This window comes from Scyliorhinus canicula, chromosome 1, assembly GCF_902713615.1.
Source record: "Scyliorhinus canicula chromosome 1, sScyCan1.1, whole genome shotgun sequence".
NCBI classification, from domain to species: domain Eukaryota; kingdom Metazoa; phylum Chordata; class Chondrichthyes; order Carcharhiniformes; family Scyliorhinidae; genus Scyliorhinus; species Scyliorhinus canicula.
This window is the reverse complement of record NC_052146.1, coordinates 103256571-103283836: the sequence shown is the minus strand read 5'-3', so window position 1 is coordinate 103283836 and position 27266 is coordinate 103256571. Positions and strand designations below refer to the sequence as shown.

At 48.4% G+C, this 27266-nt stretch overlaps 2 protein-coding genes across 9 annotated transcripts in view; one reads left to right on the top strand and one right to left on the bottom strand.

Annotated features, from left to right (window-relative positions):
• Positions 1–17327, bottom strand: part of si:ch211-15d5.11 (nuclear receptor coactivator 7) — a 211452-nt gene extending 194125 nt beyond the window's left edge. For 2 of the 4 annotated variants that reach the window (XM_038796519.1, XM_038796536.1), the window contains exon 1: positions 16856–17326. Coding sequence is in view for 1 of the 4 variants with exons in the window: in XM_038796508.1 (XP_038652436.1) it covers positions 16856–16869 (14 nt within the window). In the remaining 3 variants the exon portion in view is untranslated. Of the gene's footprint in view, positions 1–16855 lie in introns of all 4 variants that reach the window. The other 2 variants (XM_038796508.1, XM_038796579.1) reach the window with 2 other exon arrangements.
• A 42-nt stretch (positions 17328–17369) lies between these two features.
• The window catches only part of mtfr1l (mitochondrial fission regulator 1-like), a 71915-nt gene continuing 62018 nt past the window's right edge, over positions 17370–27266 (top strand). The window contains exon 1 of one of the 5 annotated variants that reach the window (XM_038796610.1): positions 17370–17512. Coding sequence is in view for 2 of the 5 variants with exons in the window: in XM_038796628.1 (XP_038652556.1) it covers positions 17549–17590 (42 nt within the window). In the remaining 3 variants the exon portion in view is untranslated. Of the gene's footprint in view, positions 17591–27266 lie in introns of all 5 variants that reach the window. The other 4 variants (XM_038796618.1, XM_038796601.1, XM_038796628.1 and 1 more) reach the window with 4 other exon arrangements.

Sequence of the window (27266 nt, the reverse complement as noted above, 5' to 3'; positions counted from 1 at the left end):
TTTTTGATTATGGGGGGGGGGGGGGGGGGGGGGGAGGGGGCAAAACCCACGCAAACACAGGGAGAATGTGCAAACTGCACACGGACAGTGACCCAGAGCCAGGATCGAACCTGGAACCTCAGCGCCGTGAGGCCACAGTGCTAACCCACTGCGCTACCATGCTGCCCTGTTTAATGTTCATTTATAAATGCCTTAATAAAAATAATTTAAAAAAAGAAAAAATCTGCAATTTTAATAATTTATGGTGCATTATTTTACTAATATTAAAGATCTTTCTCCAACCCATTGAAATGAATTCATAAACTGAAAATATTTTTACTGCTTACATGAAGAAACGCAGTCTAAACTAAGTGAAATCGAGCACATATTCAGAATCATAGAATCCCGATAGTGCAGGAGTCTGCACCGACCCTCTGAAAGAGCATCCTACCTAGGCTCACTCCCCCGTAAACCCGTAACCCCACCTAACCTTTCAGCACAAAGGAACAATTTTACCATGGCCAATCCACTTATCTTTGGACTATGGGAGGAAACGGGAGCACCTGAAGGAAACCCACGCAGACACTGGGACAAGATACAAATTCCACACAGGCACCTGAAGCCAGAATCAAATCCCCTTATCTATCGGTTTCTCACTGTTGATTAATATTTTTGTTATTTTGTATCATCTGACATTATAAAGCTTGCCTGAACATTGTACATCTATGCCCTTGCAAATGCAGTTGCAGTTCTTGTAGAATGCTTCTTAAAGCAATGCAAGTCCTTCCCCAAGTGGAAATTATTATTTTTATGCCTTTAATATCAGGTTGGGGTTATTTTCATACCACATCACATGACCATCATTGTTCCATTGGTTGGGAATGAGCTTCTCCAATATCTTTCATTCCAAGAAATAATGTATAAAAACGTTCCAAACTGTGTTGTACTGACTGATCTCGCTGGAACAGTACTGACATATTGTCCCTTGGACTGCACTACACAGACAGCTTGATATGTAGTCACCAAAACATTTGGAGATGAGGAAGAATAGCTCTCCAGAGCTAACTGGATAGGAAAGTGGGGCCTTGGTTTGAGTGACAACATAAGGTGAAAGTTTAGCAGCTCAAGGGGGATGAAAGAGTCAGAGATAATCAAAGGTCAATGTTCTATACAATCTATATGCATGCATATTTCAGAGTGTGACACTTGAAAGAATGAGTTTTCCCAGAATAACAAGAGTGATAGTTAATTAGTCCTAGTCCAAAAATAGCTCATGACTTGTAAGGTAGTTCCATCCAGGAAACAGACGCATCAAAAGAAAACGGATTCTACCTCCTTGGCCAGAGACTTACCATTGCGATCTATATGAGCTTTCAGAGGAAAGTTGAAGCAATCAACTCTATGTTAAGCCATGAGAATGAAGCTATATTAGCTATTGGAATCATTGCTAAAGCTATTGGTGCACTTTATAGGGTAATGGCTGAAGGAGTGGTTATCAGTGATGGAGCAAGGAGCATCATATAAACTGGTGTTAGAGGAACAGTGAGTTTACGTAGCAACATGTTTTGGGGGAAATAACTGAGCTGGGGGTGTTAAGGCTATGGAGAGATTTGCAACTTTCTCCAGACTTTTGCATTTTTTGTTGTGATTTTTTTCATAAATTTAGAAAACCCAATTATTTTTTGTCCAATCTTTTAGGGGCAGTTTAGCGTGGCCAATCCACCTACGCTGCACATCTTTGGGTTGTAGGGGAAAAGCCCACGCAGACATGGGGAGAATGTGCAAACTCCACACAGATAGTGACCCAGGGCCGGGATTCGATCCCGGGTCCTCAGCACCGCAGTCCCAGTGCTAACCACTGCACCACATGCCGCCCAAACCTCTGCTGACATGCTTCACTTTTTCATTTTTGGGTGACTGTGCATTACCACTTCCTTTTACATTGTTGGAGACCCCATAGGTCATCTCTTGCTCCACATTCTGGATACTCTCAATCCATCTGCCTCACCTCCCATCTTTAAGTTTCCATAAAATTATAGATTTTTGTCCGTAGTGTTGATATTTGCTGTAATGCTCCTGATGAATGTTTATGTCCGAATTTGGATGAGGTGGATTTTATGAGGCAGGTGTTAGGGAGGAACCTGGACTTGGAAACACATAGGCTAGATATGGGGGGGCAAGTTCAATACGGTCTTAGGTCCAAGGTTGGACTGGTCATGTCCTAAGTCATCGATGGTGTCGGCAGTGGCTATGGAGTTCAGGGGGTTCATGGATCGCATGGGGAGAGGGACAGACCTGTGGGGTTTTGAGAGGCCGAGGGCAAAGGAGTTCTCGTATTTCTCACAGGTGCTCCGGGTGTACTTCTGGATTGATTTCTTTGTGATGGATCGGGGGGGAGGGGGGGGACTCGGAGTACTTGGCAATTGTGATTTTCGACCACGCGCCACATTGGGTGGATTTGCGGATGGTTCAGTGGGGGGAGGCCCAACAGTCGCAGTAGAGGTTAGATGTGGGGCTGATGGCGGTTAAGTGGGTATATGAGCTTGTGAGGGCTGCCATTTGGGGTTATGTGGAGCTGAATGACACATGGGAGGTCATAGCCGTCATGCTGTGGGAGGCACTTAAGGCGGTAGTTAGGGGTGAATTTATCTCGATCAGGACGCATAGGGAGGGGGTGGATCTAGAGAGGGCAAGGCTGGTAGAGGAGATCCTGAGGGTGGATCACAGGTACTTGGTGGCATCAGAGGAGGGGTTGTTGAAAGAGAGGCAGAGGCTCCAGATGAAGTTTGGGTTAGTGTCCAAAGGGAAGGTAATGGGGCAGTTGCGGAGGGCCAGTGTACGAGTACAGGGAAAAGGCGAGCAGGATGCTGGCCCATCAGCTGAGGGAGCAGGCAGCGACGCGAGAGATTGGTAGGGTGAGGGACAAGAGGAGTAAGGTGATGATGGACCCAGAGGGGGTGATTGGGGTATTTGTGGCCTTTTATATGTATGAGTCGGAGCCCCGGATGGGTAAGAGGGGATCAGACAGTTCCTGGATGGGGTGGAAGTTCCCTGAGGTGGAGGAGGAGAGGATGCAGGAACTGGGATCCCGGTCAGGCTGAGGGAAGTGATGGACAGAGTGGGAACGATGCAGGCAGGGGGCGATTCCAATACGTGCCAGCCAGATTCCCAGTAGAGTTTTATAGTTTTATAAGACGTTCTGTGGGGAGCTAGGGCCGCTGTTAGTGAGGACGTACAATGAGGTGAGGGATAGGGGGGAGTTCCCCCCCACATTGTCGCAGGCTTCCATCTCCCTGATTTTGAAGGAAGAGAAGGACGTGGAGCGGTGTGGGTTGCACAGCCTGATATCGTTGCTTAATGTTGATGCAAAGGTCTTGGCGAAAGTACTGGCGTCGCGAATAGACGACTGTGTGCCGGGGTTGATAGGGAGGACCAGATAGGATTTGTGAAGGGAAGGCAGTTGTCGGCGAACTTGTGCAGGCTGCTTAATGTTATTATGATGCCCTTGGAGGGACAGGACGTAGAACTAGTAGGAGCAATGGGTGCGGAGGAGTCCTTTGATCGGATGGAATGGGCGTATTTGTTGGAGGTGTTGGGTTGGTTCGGGTTTGGGTTCAGCTGTTGTATAGGGCACCATTGGTGAGCGTTCGAACAAACAGGACGTGTTTGGGGTACTTCGGGCTGCATCGGAGATGAGGCGGGGTGGCCGTTGCTTTTCGCCTTGGCAATGGCACTTAGGATGTTGAAGGGTTGGAAAGGGATTGAGCAGGGAGGTGCTGAGCACAGAGTTTCGCTATATGCGAACAATCTGTTGCTATATATCTCGGACCCAGTGGGCAGCATTAAAAGGATCATGGAGACCTTGAAGGATTTTGGCCGGTTTTCGGGGTACGAATTAAACATGGGGAAGTCAAGTGTTCCTGATCAATACTAGAGGGCAGGAGAGGAAGTGAGGAGAGTTGCCGTCCCGGGTGGTGGGGGTGAGTTTTCGGTATCTAGAAATCCAGGTAGCGCCGTGCTACACAAATTGAACTTGGCAAGGAATTAAGGCAGATTTTAAGAGGTGGGATGTGTTGCTGCTGTCACTGGCTGGGTGCATGCAGACGGTTAGAATAACGTGCTGCCCAGGTTCTTGTTCATGTTCCAGAATCTCCCTATTTTTGTTCCCAAGTTCTTTTTTCAGAAAGGTGAACGGGATAATTTTGGGGTTTGTGTGGGCGAGGAAGACCCGCGGGTGAGGAAGGTGTTCCTGGAGAAGGGGCAAGGGGGCATTGCCAAGTGTGATGGATTATGGGGCTAACATTGCAATGGTGAGGAAATGGGCACTGGATGAGGCGTCGGTGTGGGGGCGGATGGAAGAGGCATCGTGTAGGGGAAGGCTTTTGAGGGCACTGTTGTTGGCACCCCTCAGAATGTTCCTGGACATCCATCTTAGTTCTCAGGAAATCCATCTTCTGGTCTCAGAGTGCTCCAGGAGATCAATCTTCATTTTCAGGTGGTCCACCTTTCTTTCTTCAATAGTGGGTCAATGATATTGGGTGTCTTTTCAATATGGCGCCTGGCACGATAGCAGACTATGCTCCTGAATACGACGCAAAACATCTGGATGCATAATTAATGAGATTGGGTGGGAAGATTTGGCGTGTTTTCCTGCCAGCCTCCGCAGTGGGAAACACTACACATTCCTGCCTTGCCATGGCACTCATTCTCAAGAGGGGAGAATTCCGCCCATTGTCTCCTGAAACAAACTTCATCTTATCTCCCTTTCTTTTTTAACATACAATATTAAAGGCAGCACGGTGGCACAGTGGTTAGCACTGCTGCATCACGGCACCGAGGTCCCAGGCACAATCCCGATCTGGGTCACTGTCTGTGTGTGGTTTGCACATTCTCCTTGTGTTTACATGAGGTTTCGCCTCCACAACCCAAAGATGTGCAGGGTAGGTGGATTGGGCACACTAAATTGCCCCTTAATTGGATAAAATGAATTGGGTACTCCAAATTTAAAAAAAAACATACAATATTAAAGCACAACTTTGTAATCACCCGAATATGACTTTCCTTTTTTTAAAACAAACCATTTTAATGAGGTATCTTTGGCATTACAAACAGTAACAATATAAAAACAATGTAAAAAGAACAATAAACATAGTGCAAACACCGACTCCCATCCCGCCAAGACCCGCCTATTTGACCCCCAATTCTACACTGCCCTAACCACCACCCCCCCCACTGCTGACGATTAATTCTCCACAAAGAAGTTGGAAGTCAATGAATGGTTGCCACCTCCGGGCGAACCCGAACAATGATCCTCTCAAGGCGAACTTAATCTCAAGGCCGAGAAAGCTCGCCATGTCAGTTAACCAGGTCTCCAACTTTGGGAGCTTTGAGTCCCTCCAAGCTAGCAGTATCAGTCTCCGGGCTACCAGGGAAGCAAACGCCAGAACGTCTGCCTCTTTCTCCTCCTGGATTCCCGGGTCTTCCGACACCCCAAAAATCGCCACCTCTGGACTCATTGCCACCCTTGTTTTCAATACTCTGGACATGGCGTCCGCAAACCCCTGCCAACATCCCCTAAGTTTTGGACACTCCCAGAACATGTGGACATGGTTCGCTGGTCCGCCTGCACATTTTACACACCTGTCCTCTACCCCAAAGAATCTACTCATCCGGGCCACTGTCATGTGGGCCCAGTGGACCACCTTGAATTCGATCGAACTGAGCCTTGCGCATGTTGCGGTCGCGTTGACTCTGCTCAACGCTTCCGCCCATAAGCCAACCTCCATCTCACCCCCAAGCTCCTCCTCCCACTTACGCTTCAGCTCCTCGGTCTCCTCCGCCCCCATAAGTTCTTTGTAGATGTCCGAGACGCTCCCCTCTCCCACCCATCCCCTGGACACCACCCTGTCCTGGATCCCCCTTAGTGACAGGAGTGGGAAGGATGGTACCTGCCTGCGCAGGAAGTCCCGCATCTGTAAATATCTAAATTACTTTACCCTTGCCAACCCAAACTTCTCCTCTAGCGCCCTCAAGTTAGGGAAGCACCCCTCTAAGAACAGGTCCCCCAATCCTCTCAATTCCCCCCCTTTCCCATTCTCGGAACCCCCCATCCAAGCTCCCTGGGCAAACCGGTGGTTGTCGCATATTGGGGACCAGACCGATACTCCCACTGCTCCAACGTACCTCCTCCACTGACCCCAGATCCTCAAGGCCACCACCACCACGGGATTGGTGGAGTACCTCGCCGGCGGGAACGGCAGAGGTGCCGTTAACAACGCCCCCAAGCTGGTGCCCCTACATGAAGCTGCCTCCATCCGCTCCCAAACCGACCTTGCCCCGACCACCCACTTCCTTATCATGGCTATGTTGGCCGCCCAGTAATAATTACTGAAATTTGGCAGGGCAAGCCCCCCTTCCCCTCGATTCCTCTCGAGCATCATCTTCTTCACTCGCGGGGACATACCCGCCCAAAGCCCAGAATGATTTTGTTAACCCTCTTAGAAAAGGACCGCGGGATGAAAATTGGGAGGCATTGAAATACAAATAAAAATCTCGGTACGACCGTCATTTTAACCGTTTGCACCCTCCCAGCCAGCGACAGCGTTAGCGCATCCCATCTCCGAAACTCGCCCCTCATCTGCTCAACCAGCCGGGATATATTCAACTTGTGTAACCGGTCCCAGTCGCGCCACTTGTATCCCTAGGTACCTAAAACTGTCCCCCACTAACCTAAATGGTATCTCCCCCAGCCGACCCTCCTGACCCCTCGCCTGGACTACAAACATCTCACTCTTTGTCATATTCAGTTTATATCCCGAAAACCGGCCAAATTCCCCCAAAATGGCCATGATTTCACCCATCCCTGCCCCTGGATCTGCTACATATAAGAGCAGGTCGTCCGCGTACAGCAAGACCCTATGTTCCACCCCACCCTCCCTCCCCCGAACCAGCCCCTTGAAGCTCTCAGAGCAATTGCCAGCGGCTCTATAGCTAACGCAAACAGCAGTGGGGAGAGGGGGCATCCCTGTCTTGTCCCCCGGAGCAGTCTAAAATAGTTCGATGTCATTCTATTCATCCTTACACTAGCCTCTAGGGCCTGGTACAACAGCCTAACCCAGTCGATAAAGCCCTTACCAAACCCAAATCGTCCCAGCACCTCCCATAAATTGTACCGGTCGAACGCCTTCTCCACCTCCATTGCCACAACTACCTTAACCTCCCTACACTCTGGGGCATCATAATCACGTTGAGCAGCCTTCTTATATTCGCCACCAACTGCCTGCCCTTGACAAACCCGGTTTGATCCTCCATAATCACATCCGGCACACAATCTTCAATCCTGGAGGCCAAAACTTTGGCCAGCAGCTTGGCATCCACATTAAGCAGTGAGATCAGTCTATATGACCCGCAAAGCTCCGGGTTCTTATACCGCTTCAATATTAACAAAATGGTGGCCTGTGACATCGTCCGGAGGCAGCACCCCTCTATCCCTTGCCTCATTGAAAACCTTGACCAGCAACGGCCCGAATAAGCCCGAGAATGTCTTGTAGAATTCCACCGGATACCTGTCTGGCCCCGGGGCTTTACCTGACTGCATTGCCTTCAAGCCCTTAACTATTTCTTCGGCCCTAATCGGAGCCTCCAGCCCATCCACTAGCTCTCTACCCACATTTGGGAAGGTCAGTCCGTCCAAAAAGCATCTCATCTCCTCAGGCCCAATGGGGGGTTCCGAGCAATAGAGCTTACTGTAAAAGTCCCTGAATGCCCTGTTTAGCCCTGATGACTCCCCTACCAAGTTTCAATCCCTATCAACCACCCTCTCTATTTCCCTGGCTGCCTCGCTCTTCCTTAGCTGCTGTGCCAGCATTCTGCTGGCCTTCTCCCCATGTTCGTACAATGCACCCCATGCCTTCCAAAGCTGCTCCACTGCCCTACCTGTGAACAGCACCCTGAACTCAACCTGCAGCCTCTGATGTTCCCTTAAAAGCTCCAACCCCAGGGTCACCGCATACCTCCTATCTATCTGTAGGATCTCATTTTAAAAGAATATTTTAATTAAAATATTTGCAAAATTTTATAACAAAAACAGAAAAAGAACAATCGGCATTAAACATTAACATAGTGCAAAAATAGCTAGTTCCCCGAACGGCCCTGTCTTCACAGACCACCAAAAATGACAAAAAACAAACAAACACAACACTAGCCTCCTCCCAGTTGCCTTTAAGCTCCTCCACCGGGGTTTCCTCCGCCTCCAACAGCTCCTGGTAGATATCCATTACCTTCCCCTCTCCCACCCAGGTACCGGACACTACTCTATCCTGTATCCGCCGTGGCGGCAGCAGCGGGAAGGCCACCACCTGCTTCCTCAGGAAGGTTCGCACTTGCAAATATCTAAAGCTGTTCCCTGGCGGCAATTTAAACTTGTCCTCTAGTGCCTGCAGGTTGGGAAAGCTCCCGGGCGCGATTCTCCGACCCCCACGCCGGGTGGGAGAATCGCGGGAGTGCCGGGCGATTCCCGCCATGCCGCCCTGGCACCCGCAGGCGATTCTCCCACCCCACCCCAAAACGGCATGTCACATTTTACGACAGGCCGCTCGGAGAATCGCCACTCGCCGTTTCTAACGGTCGACCGTCGATTCTCCGGCCTGGATGGGCCGAGCGGCCTGCCCAATCCGACCGGTTCACGCCGGCGCCAACCACACCTGGTTGCTGCCGGCGTGAACAGCGCGGGAACGCTGCGTGTGCGGCCTGTGGGGAGGGGGGGAAGATCGAGCACCAGGGGGGTGCTCAGTGGGGGTCTGGCCCGCGATCGGTGCCCACCGATCAGCGGGCCGGCGTCTCTAAACGACGCACTCTTTTCCCTCCGCTGCCCCGCAAGATCAATGCTCCATGTCTTGTGGGGCGCCCGCGGGGAGGACGGCAACCGCGCATGTCGGGTTGGCACCGGCCAACCTGCGCATGCGCGGGTGACGTAATTTAGGTGCCGCCGGCCGCGTCATTGAGGCGGCGCGTTTTGACACGGGCGCCAAGGCCCGGCGTGCGAAATTGACGCGGTGCCGCTCCTAGCCCCCTGGGGGTGGGAGAATAGGGGCCGAGGAGCGGCCTCCAAAGCCGCTTTTCATTTCGGCGTCGGCACTTAATCTCCCGTTGGGAGAATCTCGCCCCCCATCTATAAACAGGTCACCCATCCTTCTGATACCCACCCTCTGCCAGCTTTGAAACCCGCCGACCATCCTACCCGGCAGGAACCGGTGGTTATTACATACCGGGGTCCAGACCAACGCTCCCTCTACCCTCTTGTGTCTCCTCCACTGCCCCCAGATCATCAGTGTCGCCACCACCACCGGACTTGTGGAGTAGTGGGATGGCGAGGAGAACGGCAGAGGTGCCGTTACCAGCGCTCCCAAACTGATGCCTTTACATGACGCTGCCTCCAAATGCTCCCATGCCGACCCATCCCCCAATACCCACTTCCTGATCATGGCAATGTCGGCCGCCCAGTAGTAGTTGCAAAGGTTCGGCAGCGCCAGCCCACCCTCCCCCCCGACTATGTTCCAGCAACACTCTCTTCACTCGCGGGGTCTTGTTCGCCCACACAAATCCCGAGATGATCTTATTAACCCGCTTGAAAAAGGCATCAGGGATGAAGATGGGAAGGCACTGGAATACAAATAAGAACCTGGGGAGGACCGTGATTTTCATGGTCTGTACCCGCCCCACTAGTGACAGCGGGAGCATGTCCCATCTTTTAAAGTCCCCTTCCATTTGTTCCACCAGCCGGGTCAGATTAAGCTTAAGCAACAAATCCCACTTCTGGGCCACCTGTATACCCAGGTAATGAAAGCTCTTCTCTACCCTCCTCAGCGGCAGCTCCCTCAGTCTCTTCTCCTGTCCTTTAGCCTGGGTGACAAACAGCTCACTCCTCCCCACATTCAATTTATACCCCGAGAAACTGCCAAATTCCCTTAAGATGCGCATGACCTCTCCCATCCCCTTCAATGGGTTCGAAATATACAGGAGGAGATCATCATCCGCGTAGAGCAAGACCCGATGCTCCAGCCCCCCCCCCCCCCCCCCCCCCCGACCAGCCCCTGCCAGTTCCCTGAAGCTGTCAGCGCGATGGCCAGCGGCTCAATCGCTAGAGCAAATAATAATGGGGAAAGGGGACACCCTTGCCTCGTACCCTGGTGCAATATAAAATACTCCGACCTAAGGCGGTTCGTGCGCACGCTTGCCACAGGCACCTGGTACAGCAATTGCACCCATCGGATAAAGCCTTCACCAAACCCAAACCTATCCAGCGCCTCCCACAGGTACTCCCACTCCACCCGATCAAAAGCTTTTTCTGCATCCATCGCTGCCACAACATCTGTTTTCTCCCCTTCCAAGGGCATCATAACAATATTTAAAAGCCTCTGCACATTTGGATTAAGTTGCCTGGTCCAGTCTGGTCTTCCCCTATCACCCCGGGACACAATCCTCTATCCTCATCGCCAAGATCTTAGCCAATACCTTTTCAACACGACCGGTCCAGGCCGGGATCGATGACCGTATTAAAATCCCCTCCCATCATCAACTTGTGTGAGTCCAGGTCAGGTATCTTCCCCAGCACCCTCTTTATGAATTCTACATCATCCCAGTTTGGCGGTTACACGTTAACCAAGACTACCTTCCTCCCCTACAGCTTACCCCTCACCATGACATAACGGCCCCCCCGTCCGAGACTATACTGCCCACCTGGAATTGCACCCGCTTATTAATTAAAATTGCCACCCTCTAGTCTTGGTGTCCAGCCCCGAGTGAAAGACCTGACTGACCCAACCCTTCCTTCGCCTGACTTGATCCGTCAGTTTCAGGTGTCTCTCCTGCAACATCACCACGTCCGCCTTCAGAGTCCTCAGATGCGCGAACACACGGGCCCTCTTGACCGGCCCATTCAACCTTCTAACATTCCAAGTGATCAGCCTGGTTGGGGGACACCGCGCACCCCCCTCCGCTGATCAGCCATCCCCTTTCCAGGGTCCGCCTCCAGGCCACGTGCCGCGCCTCCATCGGCCCCGCCTTATGGCAGCCCCCACCCCCGACCTCCTCTCTGTCCCAAAACCTAAGTCCCTCCCTCGTCAACAGAGTAACTCCCCCACCCCTAGCAACACCACGTTGTAACCTAACCCCTGCCATATATTGAACATATACACCCCCCCCCCCCCCACTGTACTTCCGTAGACCAGCTCACCCAGCTAGCCTGGTGGCCCTCGCCTCCATCGCCAAGAAGTCTCCCACCTATTGTTCCCTCACTCCCCTCCCGCCCATCAAAACCACTTCCCTCATCAAACCGACCCCAAACAATCTCCAAATTACCATAAGAGACAACCCAAAAAGAAAAACCCACAAAGAACTCCCCCAATAGTGCAAATCAAAGTAATAAAAAGTAAAAAGCCCCCACAAGCCACCCCCACCAAAACACCGAAAACCCATAAAACCGAATAACTTTTACTTCTCCAATCTTCACCCAAACTTAAAAGCAGAAGAAAAACAACAATCAAAATGTATAAACATCACTCAGAAAAGTTACAACTTAAAATCAAGAAGTTCTCAGTTAAGCACCAGCCCTTTCTTCTTGGCAAAGTCCATCGCATCTTCGGGCGACTCAAAATAATGGAGCTGGTCCTCGTGCGTAACCAAAGACGTGCCGGGTATAGCAGCCCAAATTTCACCTTCTTCATAAACAGGATCGCCTTCACTTGATTGAATCCTGCCCTCCTTCTGGCCACCACCACACTCAGGTCCTGATAGGCACGCAATATGCTATTGTCCCATTTGTATCTCCGCATACGATTGGCCCACTGGAAAACACACTCCTTGTCCAAAAATCTGTGGAACCGGACCACCATCGCCCTTGGTGGGGGGGGGGGGGACCCCCGGCCACGGCTTCCTTGCCATCGCCCTATCCACCTCCAACGGTTGGGGAAAAACCCCCTCCCCCCAGCTTCTGAAACATACTTGACACAAAGGTGCCAGCATCACCCCCCTCAGGAAGACCGACAATTCTTAAGTTCTGCCGGCGAGCTCTGTTCTCCATATCTTCCACCTTCTCCAGCAGCCTCTTTTGCTGACCCTTCTGCATTCCCACCTCTAGCTCGACCACCGTTTGGTGCTCCTCCTGGCCCGCCAGCGCTTTCTCCAGCTTCTGAATCGTCCAATCTTGAACATCCAGCCTGCGCTCCAGCCGATCGATCTATTCCTTTATCGGGTCAAGACAGTTCCGTTTCTGTCTGGCAAAGCCTTCTTGGATGACCTGCATCAGCTCCTCCGTCGACGGTCGGGCCATAGCAGCAGGGATCCGAACATCAGCCATGTTATCTTCAGCCGCAAACTCCAGCCAGCCATTGCTTATCTTCTCATTTCTTCCTTTTCGGTCACTTTGGGTTCTCCGTTCCATGCACCAATGTGTGGATCCAGAACCAAATTATCTGCGCCTTCGAAGCCAAAACTCAAAACCATAAAAAAGTCGGGGAAAAAGGCCCAAAAGTCCAGCCAAAGTGGGAGCCACCAAATGTGCGACTTACTCCCTCATAGCCGCCACTGGAAGTTCCGAATATGACTTTCCTAACATCTGCTGTTTCCTTCTATTCTTTTCACCTTAAAGAAAAGACTTGCATTTATATAGCATTTTTCATGACAATTCAAAGCACTTTTTACAGCCAATGACGTCACTGTTGGAATGCAGAATGTTGCTCAGCAAATTCCCACAACCAACAATGCGATGAGCAGATATTCTGTTTTATGTCATATTGATTGAAGAATAAATGGAATATAGTGGCCCTGTTACGAAAGGGACAATGCTGGAAAATCTCAGCAAGTCTGGCAGCATCTGTAGGGAGAGAAAGGAGCTAACGTTTCGAGTCCGATGACTCTTTGTCAAAGCCCTGTTCTTCCTCGAAATATAGTGCCACAGTGAATGCTCCCTCAGTACTGCAATGGAGCCTCGGGTTTGATTTTTGATGACTGAAACTTTCTCTAGAATATAGGTAGAAGTTTAATGACAAAAAGTAGAAGTTTTATTTCTCAGCGATCACAGAATATTACAGCACACAACTGTGTTAAGTTAGAACAGTTACGGTTTTGTAGATATTCTGGGTCATGTCAATATCAAAAAGGTGTTGGGCATCCTAAAAAGCATTTGGGTAGATAAGTCCCCAGGGCCTGATGGGACCTACCCCAGAATACTGAGGGAGGCAAGGGAGGAGATTGCTGGGGACATGACAGAAATCTTTGTATCCTCATTGGCTACAGGTGAAGTCCCAGAGGACTGGATAAAGCCAATGTTGTTCCTTTATTCAAGAAGAGTAGTAGGAATAATCCAGGAAATTATAGGCCGGTGAGCTTTACGTCAGTGGGAGGGAAATTATTGGAAAAGGTTCTTAGGGACAGGATTTACTCACATTTGGAAACAAATGGACTTATTAGTGATAGGCAGCATGGTTTTGTGAAGGGGCGGTCATACCACTAACTTGATCGAATTTGATCGAGGAACTGATGAAGATGATTGATGAAGGGCAGTGGATGTTGTCTACATGGACTTCAGTAAGCCCTTTGACAAGGTGCCTCATGCCAGACTGGTACAAAAGGTGAAGTCGCACAGGATCAGAGGTGAGCTGGCAAGATGGATATAGAACTGGCTCAGTCATAGAAGACAGAGTGTAGCAGTGGAAGGGTGTTTTTCTGAATGGAAAGCTGTGACTAGTGGGGTTCTCCAGAGAACAGTGCTGAGATCTCTGTTGTCCGTACTATGTATAAATGATTTGCTGGAAAAATGTAGCTGGTCTGAGTCGTAAGTTTGTGGTCGACACAAAGATTGGTCGAGTTGTGGATAGTGAAGAGGATTGTCAGAGGATATAGATCGGTTGGAGACTTGGGCGGAAAAATGGATGACGGCGTTTAATCCAGACAAATGTCAGGTAATGCATTTTGGAAGGTCTAATACTGGTGGGAATTATACAGTAAATGGCAGAACCCTTAGGGGTACTGACAGACGGAGAGATCTCGATGTCCAGGTGCACAGATCACTGAAAGTGGCAAAGCAGGTGGATAAGGTAGTCAAGAAGGCATACAGCATGCTTGCCTTCATTGGTCAGGGCATTGAGTATAAAAATTGGCAAGTCATGCTGCAGCTGTACAGAACCTTAGTTAGGCCGCATTTGGAATATTGCGTACAATTCTGGTCGCCACACTAGCAAAAAGATGTGGATACTTTGGAGAGGGTACAGAAGAGATTTATCAGGATGTTGCCTGGTCTGGAGGGTATTAGCTATGAGGAGATTGGATAAACTTGGTTTTCACTGGAACGGAGGAAATTGAGGGGCGACCTGATAAGAGGTTTAAAAAATTATGAGTGACATGGACAGAGTGGATCACCAGACGCCTTTTTCCAGGGTGGAAAGTCAATTACTAGGGGATATAGGTTTAAGGATATAGGGGAAAAGTATAGTGGAGATGTGCGAGGCAAGTTTTTATTTATTTTTACACAGATAGTGGTGTTCGCCTATAATGCGCTGCTGGGAGAGGCGGTGGAAGCAGATAAGATAGCGGCATCTTGACGAATACAATAGGATGGGAATAGAGGGATATGTGGTGGGATTCTCCGAGCCCTGCGCCGGGCCGGAGAATCGCCACAAGTGCACCATGCCGCCCCGACACCGGCACGCAACTCTCCGAGGAACGGAGAATCGGCGCCATTTGCGGCCAATTCTCCGGTCTTGATGGGCCGAACAGCCGCGCGGAAACAGCAGAGTGCCGCCAGCGCCGTCCACATCAACTCACAGCTGGCGGGAACTCTGCGTGCAGGGTCGGGGAGTGGCCTGTGGGGGGGGGGGGGGGGGGGGGGGCTCCTTCACCGGGGAGGGCCACCGATGGGGTCTGGCCCGCGATCGGGGCCCACCAATCGGCGGGCCGGCCTCTCCAGCCCCGGCCCTATTTTGTCATCCAAACGGTCCCTGAACCCCCGTGCCATGTTGCGTCAGGGCCGGCGCGTTGAGGAAGTCCCCCGCGCATGCGCGTGTTGGCGCAGCGCACGGTTGCCGCCAGGAAGGGAGGCTGGAGCGGCGTGAACCACTCCAGCGCAGTGCTCGCCCCCTGTGGGGGCCAGAATTGGTAGTGCCCGCGCCCGTTTCGCACCATCGTGAAACGCGACGGCGTTCACACCGGCGCGCACACTCTGCCTCCAGTTCTGAGAATCCTGCCCATGGAACCCGGAAGTGCAGAAGGTTTTAATTTAGACAGTCACCACGATTGGCGCAGGCTTGGAGGGCGGAAGGGCCTATTCCTTTGCTCTACTGTTCTTTGTTTATGTTCCTGAAAAATGAACTCCTTCAAAAAGGGCATGCATATCAACAGAAGATTGATGGGTTACCCAATAGATGGCTTCAAAATTATGAATGCTTGTGGCGGAATAATGAATTATTATTTTCCCTGGTCAGATAGATGGTAATGGGAGGGTACAAGTTTAAGATTTGGATGTCTGTACAGATAGTTATAATCTGGAATTTTCAGGTAATACACATTGCGGCAGTACAGGTTAAAATTATTTTAGAAAAGGAGTTAAATATTTGCCCAAAGAATATTGAAAGGGTATATATATCACCTAACACAACGTCAGGATATCCCAAAGTACATTAAGCCAATGATGAACTTTTGATATACAGTCACATTATTGTAACATAAGAAATGTGGCAGCCAAATTGCACACAGTAAGCTCCGATAAGCAGAAACGTGACAGGCAGAGGAAATGCTTCGAGGACCCTCAAACACCCTCAAAGTCTCCTTGAAAAAGTGCAACATCTCCACCGCCACATGGGAATCACTGACCCAAGACTGCCTGATTGAAGAAAAAGCATCCAGGAAGGAACTGAACACCTTGAGTTTCATTGCCGAGAGCAAGCTGAAGCCAAGCAGTGACTGCAAAAGGAATGCATGGCAACCCGGGCACCCCACCCACTCCTGAAACCACCACTGTCTGCCCACCAATGACAGAGACTGTAGATCATGATTGGACTCCTCAGTCATCTGATAACTTATTTTTAATGTGGAAGCAAGTCATCCTTGATCCTGACGGACTATCTAAGAAGAAGACAAACGAGAAATGTGATATTCAGGGGGTGTCAATTACAAGGGGTCACGATTTCAAGGTGAGAGGGGGAAAGTTTGAGGGAGATTTGCGTGGAAAGTTTTTTACGCAGAGGGTGGTGGGTGCCTGGAACGCTTTGCCAGCGGAGGTGGTAGAGGCAGGCACGATAGCATCATTTAAGATGCATCTAGACAGATATATGAACGGGCGGGGAACAGAGGGAAGTAGGCCTTGGAAAATAGGAGACAGGTTTAGATAAAGGATCTGGATCGGCGCAGGCTGGGAGGGCCGAAGGGCCTGTTCCTGTGCTGTAATTTTCTTTGTTCTTTGTTCTAATCAGATTACCTGTTTTTATGATGTTGGTTGAGATATAAGTATCCACCTTGGACACTAAAGCTCCCTGTTCTATCTCCTAGTACTGAACATTGACTTGACAGACAAACATCATCTTCAAGTCAGTGCACTCCACTAAACTGGGTCTCAAACCCATAACCTTCTAATTCATAGGCGCTTCCTACTCAGCCACGGTTAACATGCAGAATTAGACAGCACCTCTAAGCATCAAAGATTTGATGGACTGCATCTGTTCAATTCTGAGTTCACCTGTCACCCTGCCTCCCAACACAAAGTTCTCACCTGTCAGATTTCGACCAAAGATCTTTTTAATTAAAGCTACGTCCAAAACATCTTACATTATATAAACTGCACAACAAAAAACGATTTCCAAAACAGAAGTCTTTCGTGTGCACTTACTTGTGTCTTATCATATATCAGTTAAGATTTTCGATTTCAGGAGATGATTTGGCACGGTTGACATTTCAACAAATCACGAGAGTTGACGACATATCGCACCATTTTCTCAACCACTTTTCGCAAAAAAGGAGTCGCAGAAAATAAAATATCGGATCTGAACAACAGCAAATCATCTGCCACAACAAATCCTTCGTCCTAAATCGTCAATAGACACCATTCCACTCCTTGTAACACCCATCCCTATCCATTGATAAAAAGTGAACACTCCAGAACGACAGGCAGTCACGACTTAATAATAAAGATCTGACTGAGTCCAAGAGAGAGTAAATACTGTCGCTAAAATCCTATTCCGTACAATAACGCACCAACAACACTGCTCAGCAACATTAGAATTGCTGGCGCAATGCTTTTACTGCAGATTGGCCAAGCTCTGCAGAGGGCGGAGCTGCGACTGCTCACTGAACGAAAGAGACGAGCGAGCAGGCTCCACTGCCGACAACTAGGCCGCAGCCCCACATACACCCTTCCCTCAAAGGCCATTGGCTGTAGGCCAGTCGCGCAGCCAATGGGTGACGGCTGTGTTAAAGTGCCCATGGAAACGAGTCTTTCCCTCCCACCGCAGGGCCTGTGAGAACCTGAAGCTGCCAAGCAGACCGGGTTAGTTTTTATTGTCCGAATGTGTTGGCGTATTTAATGCAAAAGCCACCTCCTCCAACTCCCTTCTTTGATTATAAGGTACATTTCTAAGTTTACACGGAGCCTTTTTGCGCTTAGAGCTTTCGACCAAATGTCATAACCAAATACGCAGGCTGTAATTTTGATCATTAACACGAGTTTAGCCCGTTCATTTCTAGTTAATAATTGATATGTTAAAAACTTTTTTAGAAACTGGCGAATGGGCCCAATTTGGACAATTACCGTCTCTGACATGCAGTGAAATTTAAATAGTCTCGTTTAGGGGATGTACAATCTTTTGTCTCAAGGGTGTGTGTACATTGGAGCAACACGAAAAGTTTGAACTTCATTCGTTTGCAAATACCTCAAGTCGCTAGTTGACCTTTGGCGTTTCTGATTTAACTGCTAGTTAGGTAACTGCTAGAATCGGGCTTCGCCAAAGCTCCAGGCCCACAAAATTCCAACTGGGTCAAACCAACAAAAAAAATTACTATAAATAGGTCAGAATTGTCTGGGTTGTAAGTACCAGGGCGCAGAATCACTTCGGTCCAAATGACAATGTAGTATTGTCAATGTTGTTGATTATTTAGTCTCCACAAACAATGATTTACGTTACTCTCAACTTTATTTTTTTGTTATTGTATAAATGCTAATTTTATGTTATAAATGCTAACTTATGACAACTTTCTACACAGTTAATTTAAAAATTTGGTGGTAAATTGATGGTGGATGGCAAGTTTGGGTGGCTTGAGGGGATTAAAAACTTCTGGGGCTTCATTATGTAGGTTTGAAGTACTCTGCACTGGTTTTGTCAAAAATTATTTAGTCCAAAGTCATCCAATTTTAAACTGTTTTTGAATAAAAATATATAATTGAAAATTTTGTTTTATATCCAAATTATGGTAGAATTTAGCATTGTCAGCTGTTCAAAAATGGTGAAAATGTATAATGATTTTATCAATTGTAAATTTTTAGAAATGCGTAGAACATTTTTCTCGTGCAGTTGTTTTCTTAATTTCATTACCATCCACATTATAGATCCTTCATTTGATGCTAACTGTTGAGCTTTGTTACTGTGATATTTGTTGCTATGTGATTGTATACTTTTGATGGCCCCATCCTTCACCATTGGCCTCACTAAATCCTTTGATCCTTCATTAATTAACTATGTGGGGAATCATGAAAATTAAAGGAAGCTTGTTTTCCTATTTTATGCTGTACAGTTTCTGAGCATGACAACTTTAAACACTCTCTTGCATCAAGTCCTGTGTCAAATATGAACAGCAGCCCCATGACTAAGATTATCTTCTGCTGCAGTGGTTCCCAATCTGTAATCTGTGGATCACTGGTGGCCTGCGAGAGTACTGCAGGTAGTCCGGGGGGGGGGGGGGGGGGGGGGGGGGGAGTACAATTAATGTATCATAATTGATACATTAGCAATGTAACGGTAGCATAGTGGTTAGCACTATGGCTTAACATACCAGCGTCCCAGGTTCGATTTCTCCGATTGGGTCACTGTTTGTGCAGAGTCTGCACGCCCTCCCCGTGTCTCCCCATGGGTTTCCTCCGGGTGCTCCGGTTTTCTCCCACAAGTCCCGAAGACGTCCTATTAGGTAATATGGACATTTTGAATTCTCCCTCTGTGTACCTGAACAGGTGCCGGAATGTGGTGACATGGGGCTTTTCACTAACTTCATTGCAGTGTTAATGTAAGCTTACTTGTGACAATAATGATTTTTATTATTAATTTGCTTCACAAACATCCTTATGTAATATAATCTGCAATGCATTTGTGAGTGCATGTCATAAATTGTAGAAATATCTGTGTTTTTAATACCCATTGATATACAAATTTGACTCATCTGTAGGCTATGTAAAAAATAATCTTTAAAACGTTTTGCGTACACTGTGGTCCGCAAAAGCTTTTGATGGCAATCTATGATCCACATAAAGGAAAAGGTTGGGAACTGCTGTTCTAGTGCCTTCTGCACACCTAAATATGACAGCAAAAGCTTGTAATTTGAAACCTCTGACCTTTTGTGCTGTGATTTATCTCATCTTCGTTTTGTTAGTGTTATAGTTAATGCGTCATCTCACGTGATCATTTTTTCTATATCCACATACTGAGTTTAAGATTCTTGGTACTCTTCTAAACAATTCTCCCATGGGCTACAAGCTAAGGAAATCTTGATTTTCCTCCTATAGACTACAGGCTGTTAAAACTCAAATCTGGCATTATATTATCATTTTGTTTTTATCCCTCCTTCAAGCTTGATGATCACTGATGCCTAGTTTTATTAACAAGTGAATGTATCTGATGTCATGGTGGCCTTTTGCAGTGCACTCCTGTTTAGATGTTTCATTTGCATTTCTAGATCTATTTGAGAAGTAGTTAGAAAAACGCCTCTTTTGTTTCAAGTCTTGTGCTGCTTAGAATTCTTTTGCTTTGGAACTATGACTATCAAGGCCAGTGTGATTCTCTAATGATTGACAATATAGCATATGAAGTGGGTTATGAATATTTGCTGGTATTTTAAAATAACAACAGAGAAGAATTGAGTAGGAATTCTATGCAATAAAACATGTTGCACAGACAGGGTTTGATTCCAGGAAGGAATGATTAGTTTTGGGTGAAAGTGCAGATGTGAATTCATGGATCCTGGAATTTTTCAAAAGGATCAACATTAGGAGATGGGGTAAATAAATTATTTTTGGGTTGTTTTATTTTGAATGCTGTTGATTGTTTTAAAATGCTTTGGATTGACTCAACTACTGTGGTGCTACTTAAGAAGTCTTACAGCACCAGGTTAAAGTCCAACAGGTTTGTTTCAAATCACTGGCTTTCGGAGCACAGCTCCTTCATCGGGCAAGTGAAGAGGTGGGTTCCACAACCACACCACATATATAGACAAAGTCGATGATGCAAGACGATACTTTGAATGTGAGTATGTGCAGGTAATTGAGTCTTTACAGGTCCAGATGAAGCAACTGGAGAGAGGGGTAATCACAGGTTAAAGAGGTGTGAATTGTCTCAAGCCAGGACAGCTGGTAGGATTTCTCAAACTCGGGCCAGATGGTGGGGGGTGAATGTAATGAGACATTAATCCAAGGTCCCGGTTGAGGCCGTACTCAAGTGTGCAGAACTTGGCTATCCGGTTCTGCTCGGCGATTCTGTATTGTCGCGCGTCCTGAAGAACGTCTTGGAGAACGCTTATCCGAAGATCAGAGGCTGAACACCCTTGACTACTGAAGTGTTCTCCGACTGGAAGGGAACATTCCTGCCTGGCGATTGTCGCGCGCTGTCCGTTCATCCGTTGTCAGAGCGCCTGAATGGTCCTGCCAGTACCACGCCTTGGACATCCTTTCCTGCAGCGTATGAGGTAGACAACATTGGCCAAGTCACCCGAGCATGTACCATGTACCTGGTGGATGGTAGTCTCACGTACAATGGTGGTACCCATGTTGGTGATCTGGCACTTCTTGCAGAGGTTGCCATGGCAGGGCTGTGTGGTGTCATGGTCGCTGTTCTCTTGAAGGCTGGCTAGTTTGCTGCAAACAATGATCTCTTTGAGGTTGCACAGTGTTTGAAGGCAAGTAGTGGGGGTGTGGGGATGGCCTTGGAAAGACATTCATCTTCATCGATGACTTGTTGAAGGCTGCAAAGAAGATGTTGTAGTTTCTCTGCTCTGGGTAAGTACCGGACAACGAAGGGTACTGTGTCGGTTGTGTCCTGTGTTTGTCTTCTGAGGAGGTCCGTGTGTTTTTTTTCTGTGGCATGTTGGGACTGTGCTGAGGTGACCTTCCTTGATGGAGATGTGTGTGTCCAAGAATGCAACCGATTCTGGAGAGTAATCCATGATGAATCTGATGGTAGGATGGAACTGATTGATGTCATCGTGTAGTCGTTTCAGTGATTCTTCGCTGTGAATCCAAAGGAAAAAAAAATGTCATTGATGTATTTGGTGTATAGCGTTGGTTGAAGATCTGTGTGTGGTGAAGAGGTCTTGTTCGAACTTGTGCATGAAGATCTTGCCGTATTGAGGTGCGAATTTGGTCCCCATGGTTGTTCCGTGTGTCTGGATGAAGAACTTGCTGTCAAAGGTGAAAACATTGTGATCCAGGATGAAGTGGATGAGTTGTAGAATTGCGTCTGGAGATTGGCAGTTGTCGGTGTTGAGTACTGACACTCACAGCAATGCTGTTGTCATGGGGGATGCTGTTATAGAGTGCCGAGATGTCCACTGTGACTAGGAATGTTCTTGGTTCAACTGGTCCATGGGTGCTGAGCTTCTGTATGAAGTCCGTCGTGCCCACCCCAGTCCAACGCCGTCATCTCTCCATCATGGCTACCACCGCAAATTGCTGGCTCAAAGTAGAGAGGATCTCCAAGAAGATCGTGCATATGGACACTGACATCAAGTTTCTACAAAGATGCAAGAAAGCAGACACGATCCTGAAAGTACAGATCACAAACCCCCTCAAGTCGACTTACAACACAGTCTATGACTCTGCTGTTGCACCTCTCTCACTTCTCAACTACCTCGTACACCAGCTCTACAGCAGATGCTGCAACCTGGAAACCAAGACAGAGTCCGTATTCTCAACTTTACAGGACAGAGCAAACCAGCTCCGGTACACCGCCAAACAGACAAGACAATGATACTGCGTCACCTATATACACACCAAGAACAGGAAGCTTTAGAAACTCGGCATCGCCACCACCAGCAGCAACCAAGCCCCTCCTGGTACGACAGTAGAAAATAATACAGGGCAATCGATTATCAACTTTTCGGACTACACCCTTCAACCAGACGAAATCAGAAGTCCTCATAGAGGCTCTATTTCTGCACCATCATCAAAATGGACCCCATCAGTCTCGCGGCAGACACGGAGGAATTTATCAAGCAAATGAGGCTCCGGGAGTTATTCCACACATCCCAAGTGCCGACAGCGAATCTAATGAGACAACCAATGAACCAGAACAGCAGAACGAGAGATCTGCGGTGCGGCAACTGAAGAGGAAAGAGCAAATTGGACCCCTCCAGAAGGCCGCTGCCCTAGACTCAAGATGTATGGTCAAGCAGTCAGGAGTCGTGTCAATGCCAGATTCATCAGTCGCATTCGCAAGACATCCCTGAACGTCACCCAAGCACAAAGCAATGCCATCTACGCTCTCAAGACCAACTGCAAAATTGTCATCAAACCAGCAGACAAAGGAGGGACCACTACTGCAAAGAAGTGTACCGACAACAAGGAACACTACAGACAAGTTACCTGCAGATCTGACCACAACCAGGAACACTACAGATACCCGCAGATCCGACCAAAGAAATCACCCGCCAACTCAACAGACTGATCATGAACTTGGATCCAGACCTTCACAGCACCCTCATGCTCTCATCCCATTTGGCCCGTTGAGTCTGCACCGACCCTTTGAAAGACCACTCTACTTAAGCCCACAATTCCACCCTAACCCGTAACCCATTAACTCCTCCTAAGCTTTTTGGTCACCAAGGGCAATTTAGCATGGCCAATCCACTCATCCTGCACATCTTTGGACTGTGGGAGGAAACCGGAATGCCGGGAAAATCCATGCAGACACTGGGAGAAAGTGCAGACTCCGAACAGACAGTGACCCAAGCCAAAAATCAAACCTGGGACCCTGGAGCTGTGAAGCCACTGTGCTAACCACTGTGCTACCGTGCTGCCCTTGCACGTCCCATGCACAAGTTCGAACAATACCTTCCCACAGCACATGATCTTCAACCTACTCTATACACCAGATACATCGATGACATTTTTTCCCTTTGGACTCACGGTGAAGAAGCACTGAAACGACTACACAATGACATCAATAAGTTCCATCCCACCATCGGACTCAGCCATGGACTACTCTCCAGAATCTGTTACATTCTTGGATACACACGTCTCCACCAAGGAAGGTCACCTCAGCGCTTTGTTTTACTGCAAGCCCATGGATAACCTCACGATGCTCCACTTCTCCAGCTTCCACCCTAAACACATTAAAGAAGCCATCCTATAGGGGCAAGCCCTCCATTTACACAGAATTTGCTCAGATGAGGAGGAGCAGAACAGTCCTCTACAAATGCTGAAAGATGCCCTCGTACGAACGGGATATGGCGCTTGACTCATTGATCTTCAGTTCCAATGCGCCACAGCAATAAAATGCACTGACCTCCTCGGAAGACAAACACAGGACACAACCGACACAGTAACCTTCGTTTTCTGGTACTTCCCCGGAGCGGTGAAACTACGACATCATCTTTGCAGCCTTCAACATGCCATCGATGAAGACGAAAATCGTGCCAAGGCCATCCCCACTACTGGCCTTCAAACAACTGCTCAAGCTCAAACAGACCATTGTTTGCAGCAATCTACTCAGCCTTCAAGAAAACAGCGACCATGACACCACACAACCCTGCCAATGCAACCTCTGCAAGAAGTGCCAAATCATCGACATTTGTATCAGGTACGTGGGGCGGGATTCTCCGCTATCCGCCCGCAGTACCAGGTCCCGCCGGTACGGACCTGGTGTAATCTACGCCAGTGGGACGGGCTGAAAAAGGGTGGAGAATCGCCGGGGGGGGGGGGGGGGGGGGGTGCTGCCAAAGGCCCCCGACTGGTGCAAAGTGATTCCCGCCCCTGCGGGAAAAACCACCGCTGGAGAATCCGGCAGCTGTCATCGGGGCGGGATTCACATGACCCCTCCAGCGATTCTCCGGCCTGGCGGGGATCAGAGAATCCTGCCCGTGGTACATACTTGTGCGACTTTGCCAATGTCGTCCACCTCCTAGATGGCAGGAAAGGATGTCCCGAGGAGTGGTACATTAGCGAGACCATGCAGACGCTGCGACAACGGATGAACGGACGTCCCGCGACAATCGCCAGGCAGGAATGTTCCGTTCCAGTCGGGGAACACTTCAGCAGTCAAGGGCATTCAGCCTCTGATCTTCTGGTAAGCGTTCTCCAAGGCTGCCTTCAGGACGCGCGACAACGCAGAATCGGCGAGCAGAACCTGATAGCCAAGTGCAGCACGCATGAGTAAGGCCTCAACCGGGACATTCAATTAATGTCTCATTACATTCACCCCATACCATCTGGCCTGAGCTTGTGAAATCTTAGCAACTACCCTGGCTTGAGACAATTCACACCTCTTTAACCTGTGATTATCCCTTTCTCCAGTCGCTCTGTCTGGACCTGTAAAGACTTAATTACCTGCAAATACTCATACTCACATTCAAAGTATCGTCTTGCATCCTTGACTTTGTTTATATATTTGGTTGTGGAACCCACCTATTCCCTTGCCTGATTAAGGAACTGTGCTCCGAAAGCTAGTGATTCGAAACAAACCTGTTGGACTTTAACCTGGTCTTTTAAAGAAAATTTTTTTTTTATTCTCCTGCTTTTGCACATTTCTTCAAAATTTACACCCACCAACAATCAACGATAACAAATACAATGTAAAACCCCTTATCAACAACAACAATCTCATCCTCCCAACAACCCACACATGTCAACACAAACATCAAATAAAAATGGAAAATTGCATATAGTCACCATCAACATACACAGTCCCTCCCCCTTAATGTTCAATGTCATCCAATGCTTGAACGTGCATAATGAATAATGCCCATCTTTCCCCTCCGTTCAAATTTCACCTTCTCAGGAGTTCAGAATTCCAGCAGGTCCCCCTGCCACGCCAGTGCACAGGGTGGAGAGGTTGACCTCCACTCCAACAGGATCAGCCTTCGGGCGATCAACGAGGTGGGCGAAGGTTACAACATCTGCGTCCGCACCTGCTTCCAACCCCAGCCGATCTGGCACCCCAAATATGGCCTCCAGAGGGCGGAGTCAAAGTTTCACGTGCATCACCTTGGATTACCCCAAAATATCCCTCCAGGTTTGGACAGGACCAAAACATATGAACCGGGAAGCTCTGTATCTCCTTCTTGTCAAAGTCTCGAACCTGCATGTATCTAAGCATTTCCCCCTGCTCCAGCTCCTTCAATCCTGCAAACTGACCCCCAAGAAACAAATCTTTTAGTGTCTTAATCCCCTTCTGCTCCCATTTCCGAAAATTTCCGTCCCACTTCCCTGGCTCAAATGTGTGATTTTCCCCAAATTGGCATTTCCCTTGACCCTGCCCCCAACCTGAAGTGCTGGCAAAACTGCCTACAAATTCTCAACAATGCTATTACTACTGGACCCCCTGAGTAATTCCCTGGGGCCGTTGGAGCTGTGCTGTTGCTAGCGCCTTCAATCCCGACCCCATGCACAAAATCTCCTCCATTCTGACCCACTGGGGCTCCACCCCTCTGACCCAGCTCCGCACCTTCTCCACATTCGCCGCCCAGTAATAATACATCAGGTTTGGAAGACCCAAACCCCCTGACTTCCCCTCTGTGGCAGCACCTTTCAAACCTTCCCTCCCCATATGAATGAGGTAAATCATTCCTTCAATCTCTCTCAAAAATGCTTTTGGCAGGAAGATTGGCAGGCATTGGAAAATAAACAAATCGTGGCAACACGTTCATTTTAATCGCTTGTACCCGATGTACCAGTGACAGAGGGAGACCATCCCACCTTGCCAGATCAGCTTTCACCCTCCCCACCAACTATATACGGTGCCCGCCCTCTCGCAAATCCCAAGCAACTTGGACCCCCAGATATCTAAAGTGATTCCCTGCCCTATGGAATGGCAGCCCCCCCCCCACTCCCAGCCGACAAGACACCACAAAATACTCACTCTTGTCTAGATTTAATCTATACTCCGAGAAAGCAAACAGCATAAGCACAACAGTATAACAGCAAACCATCCGCATGTAAAGATACCCTACCTCTTTCCCCCCCCACACTATCCCTCTTCATACCCCCAAATGTCTTAACGCAATGGCGAATGGCAGAATCGTGAGTGCAAACAACAGGGGGGGACATAGGACATCGCTGCCTAATTTCACGGCGGAAAGAAAAATATCCCGGATGTTGTTATTTGTGCGGACAACCGCCCTCGGCTCCTTATACAGTAGCTTTGCCCAGACCACAAATCTTGGTCCAATCCCAAACCACTCCAGAACTGCCATCAAGTAACCCCATTCTACCCGGTCAAACGCTTTCTCGGCATCCAATGCCTCTGTTTCCCTCCCTTCCGGTGCCATGAGATAAAGATGCATGGCATTAAGAGTAAAGTTGTAGCATGGATAGAGGATTGGTTAATTAATAAAAGGCAAAGAGTAGGGCTTAATGAGTGTTTCTCTGATTGGCAATCAGTAGCTAGTGATGTCCCTCAGGGATCAGTGTTGGGCCCACAATTATTCACAATTTACATAGATGATTTGGAGTTGGGGACCAAGGGCAATGTGTCCAAGTTTGCAGACGACACTAAGATGAGTGGTAAAGCAAAAAGTGCAGAGGATACCGTAAGTTTGCAGAGGGATTTGGATCGGTTAAGTGAATGGGCTAGGCTCTGGCAGATGGAATACAATGTTGACAAATGTAAGGTTATCCATTTTGGTAGGAATAACAGCAAAAGGGATTATTATTTAAATGATAAAATATTAAAACATGCTGCTGTGCAGAGAGACCTAGATGTGCTAGTGCATGAGTTGCAAAAAATTGGTTTACAGGTGCAACAGGTGATGAAGAAGGCGAATGGGATTTTGTCCTTCATTGCTCGAGGGATGGATTTTAAGACTAGGGAGGTTATGCTGCAATTGTA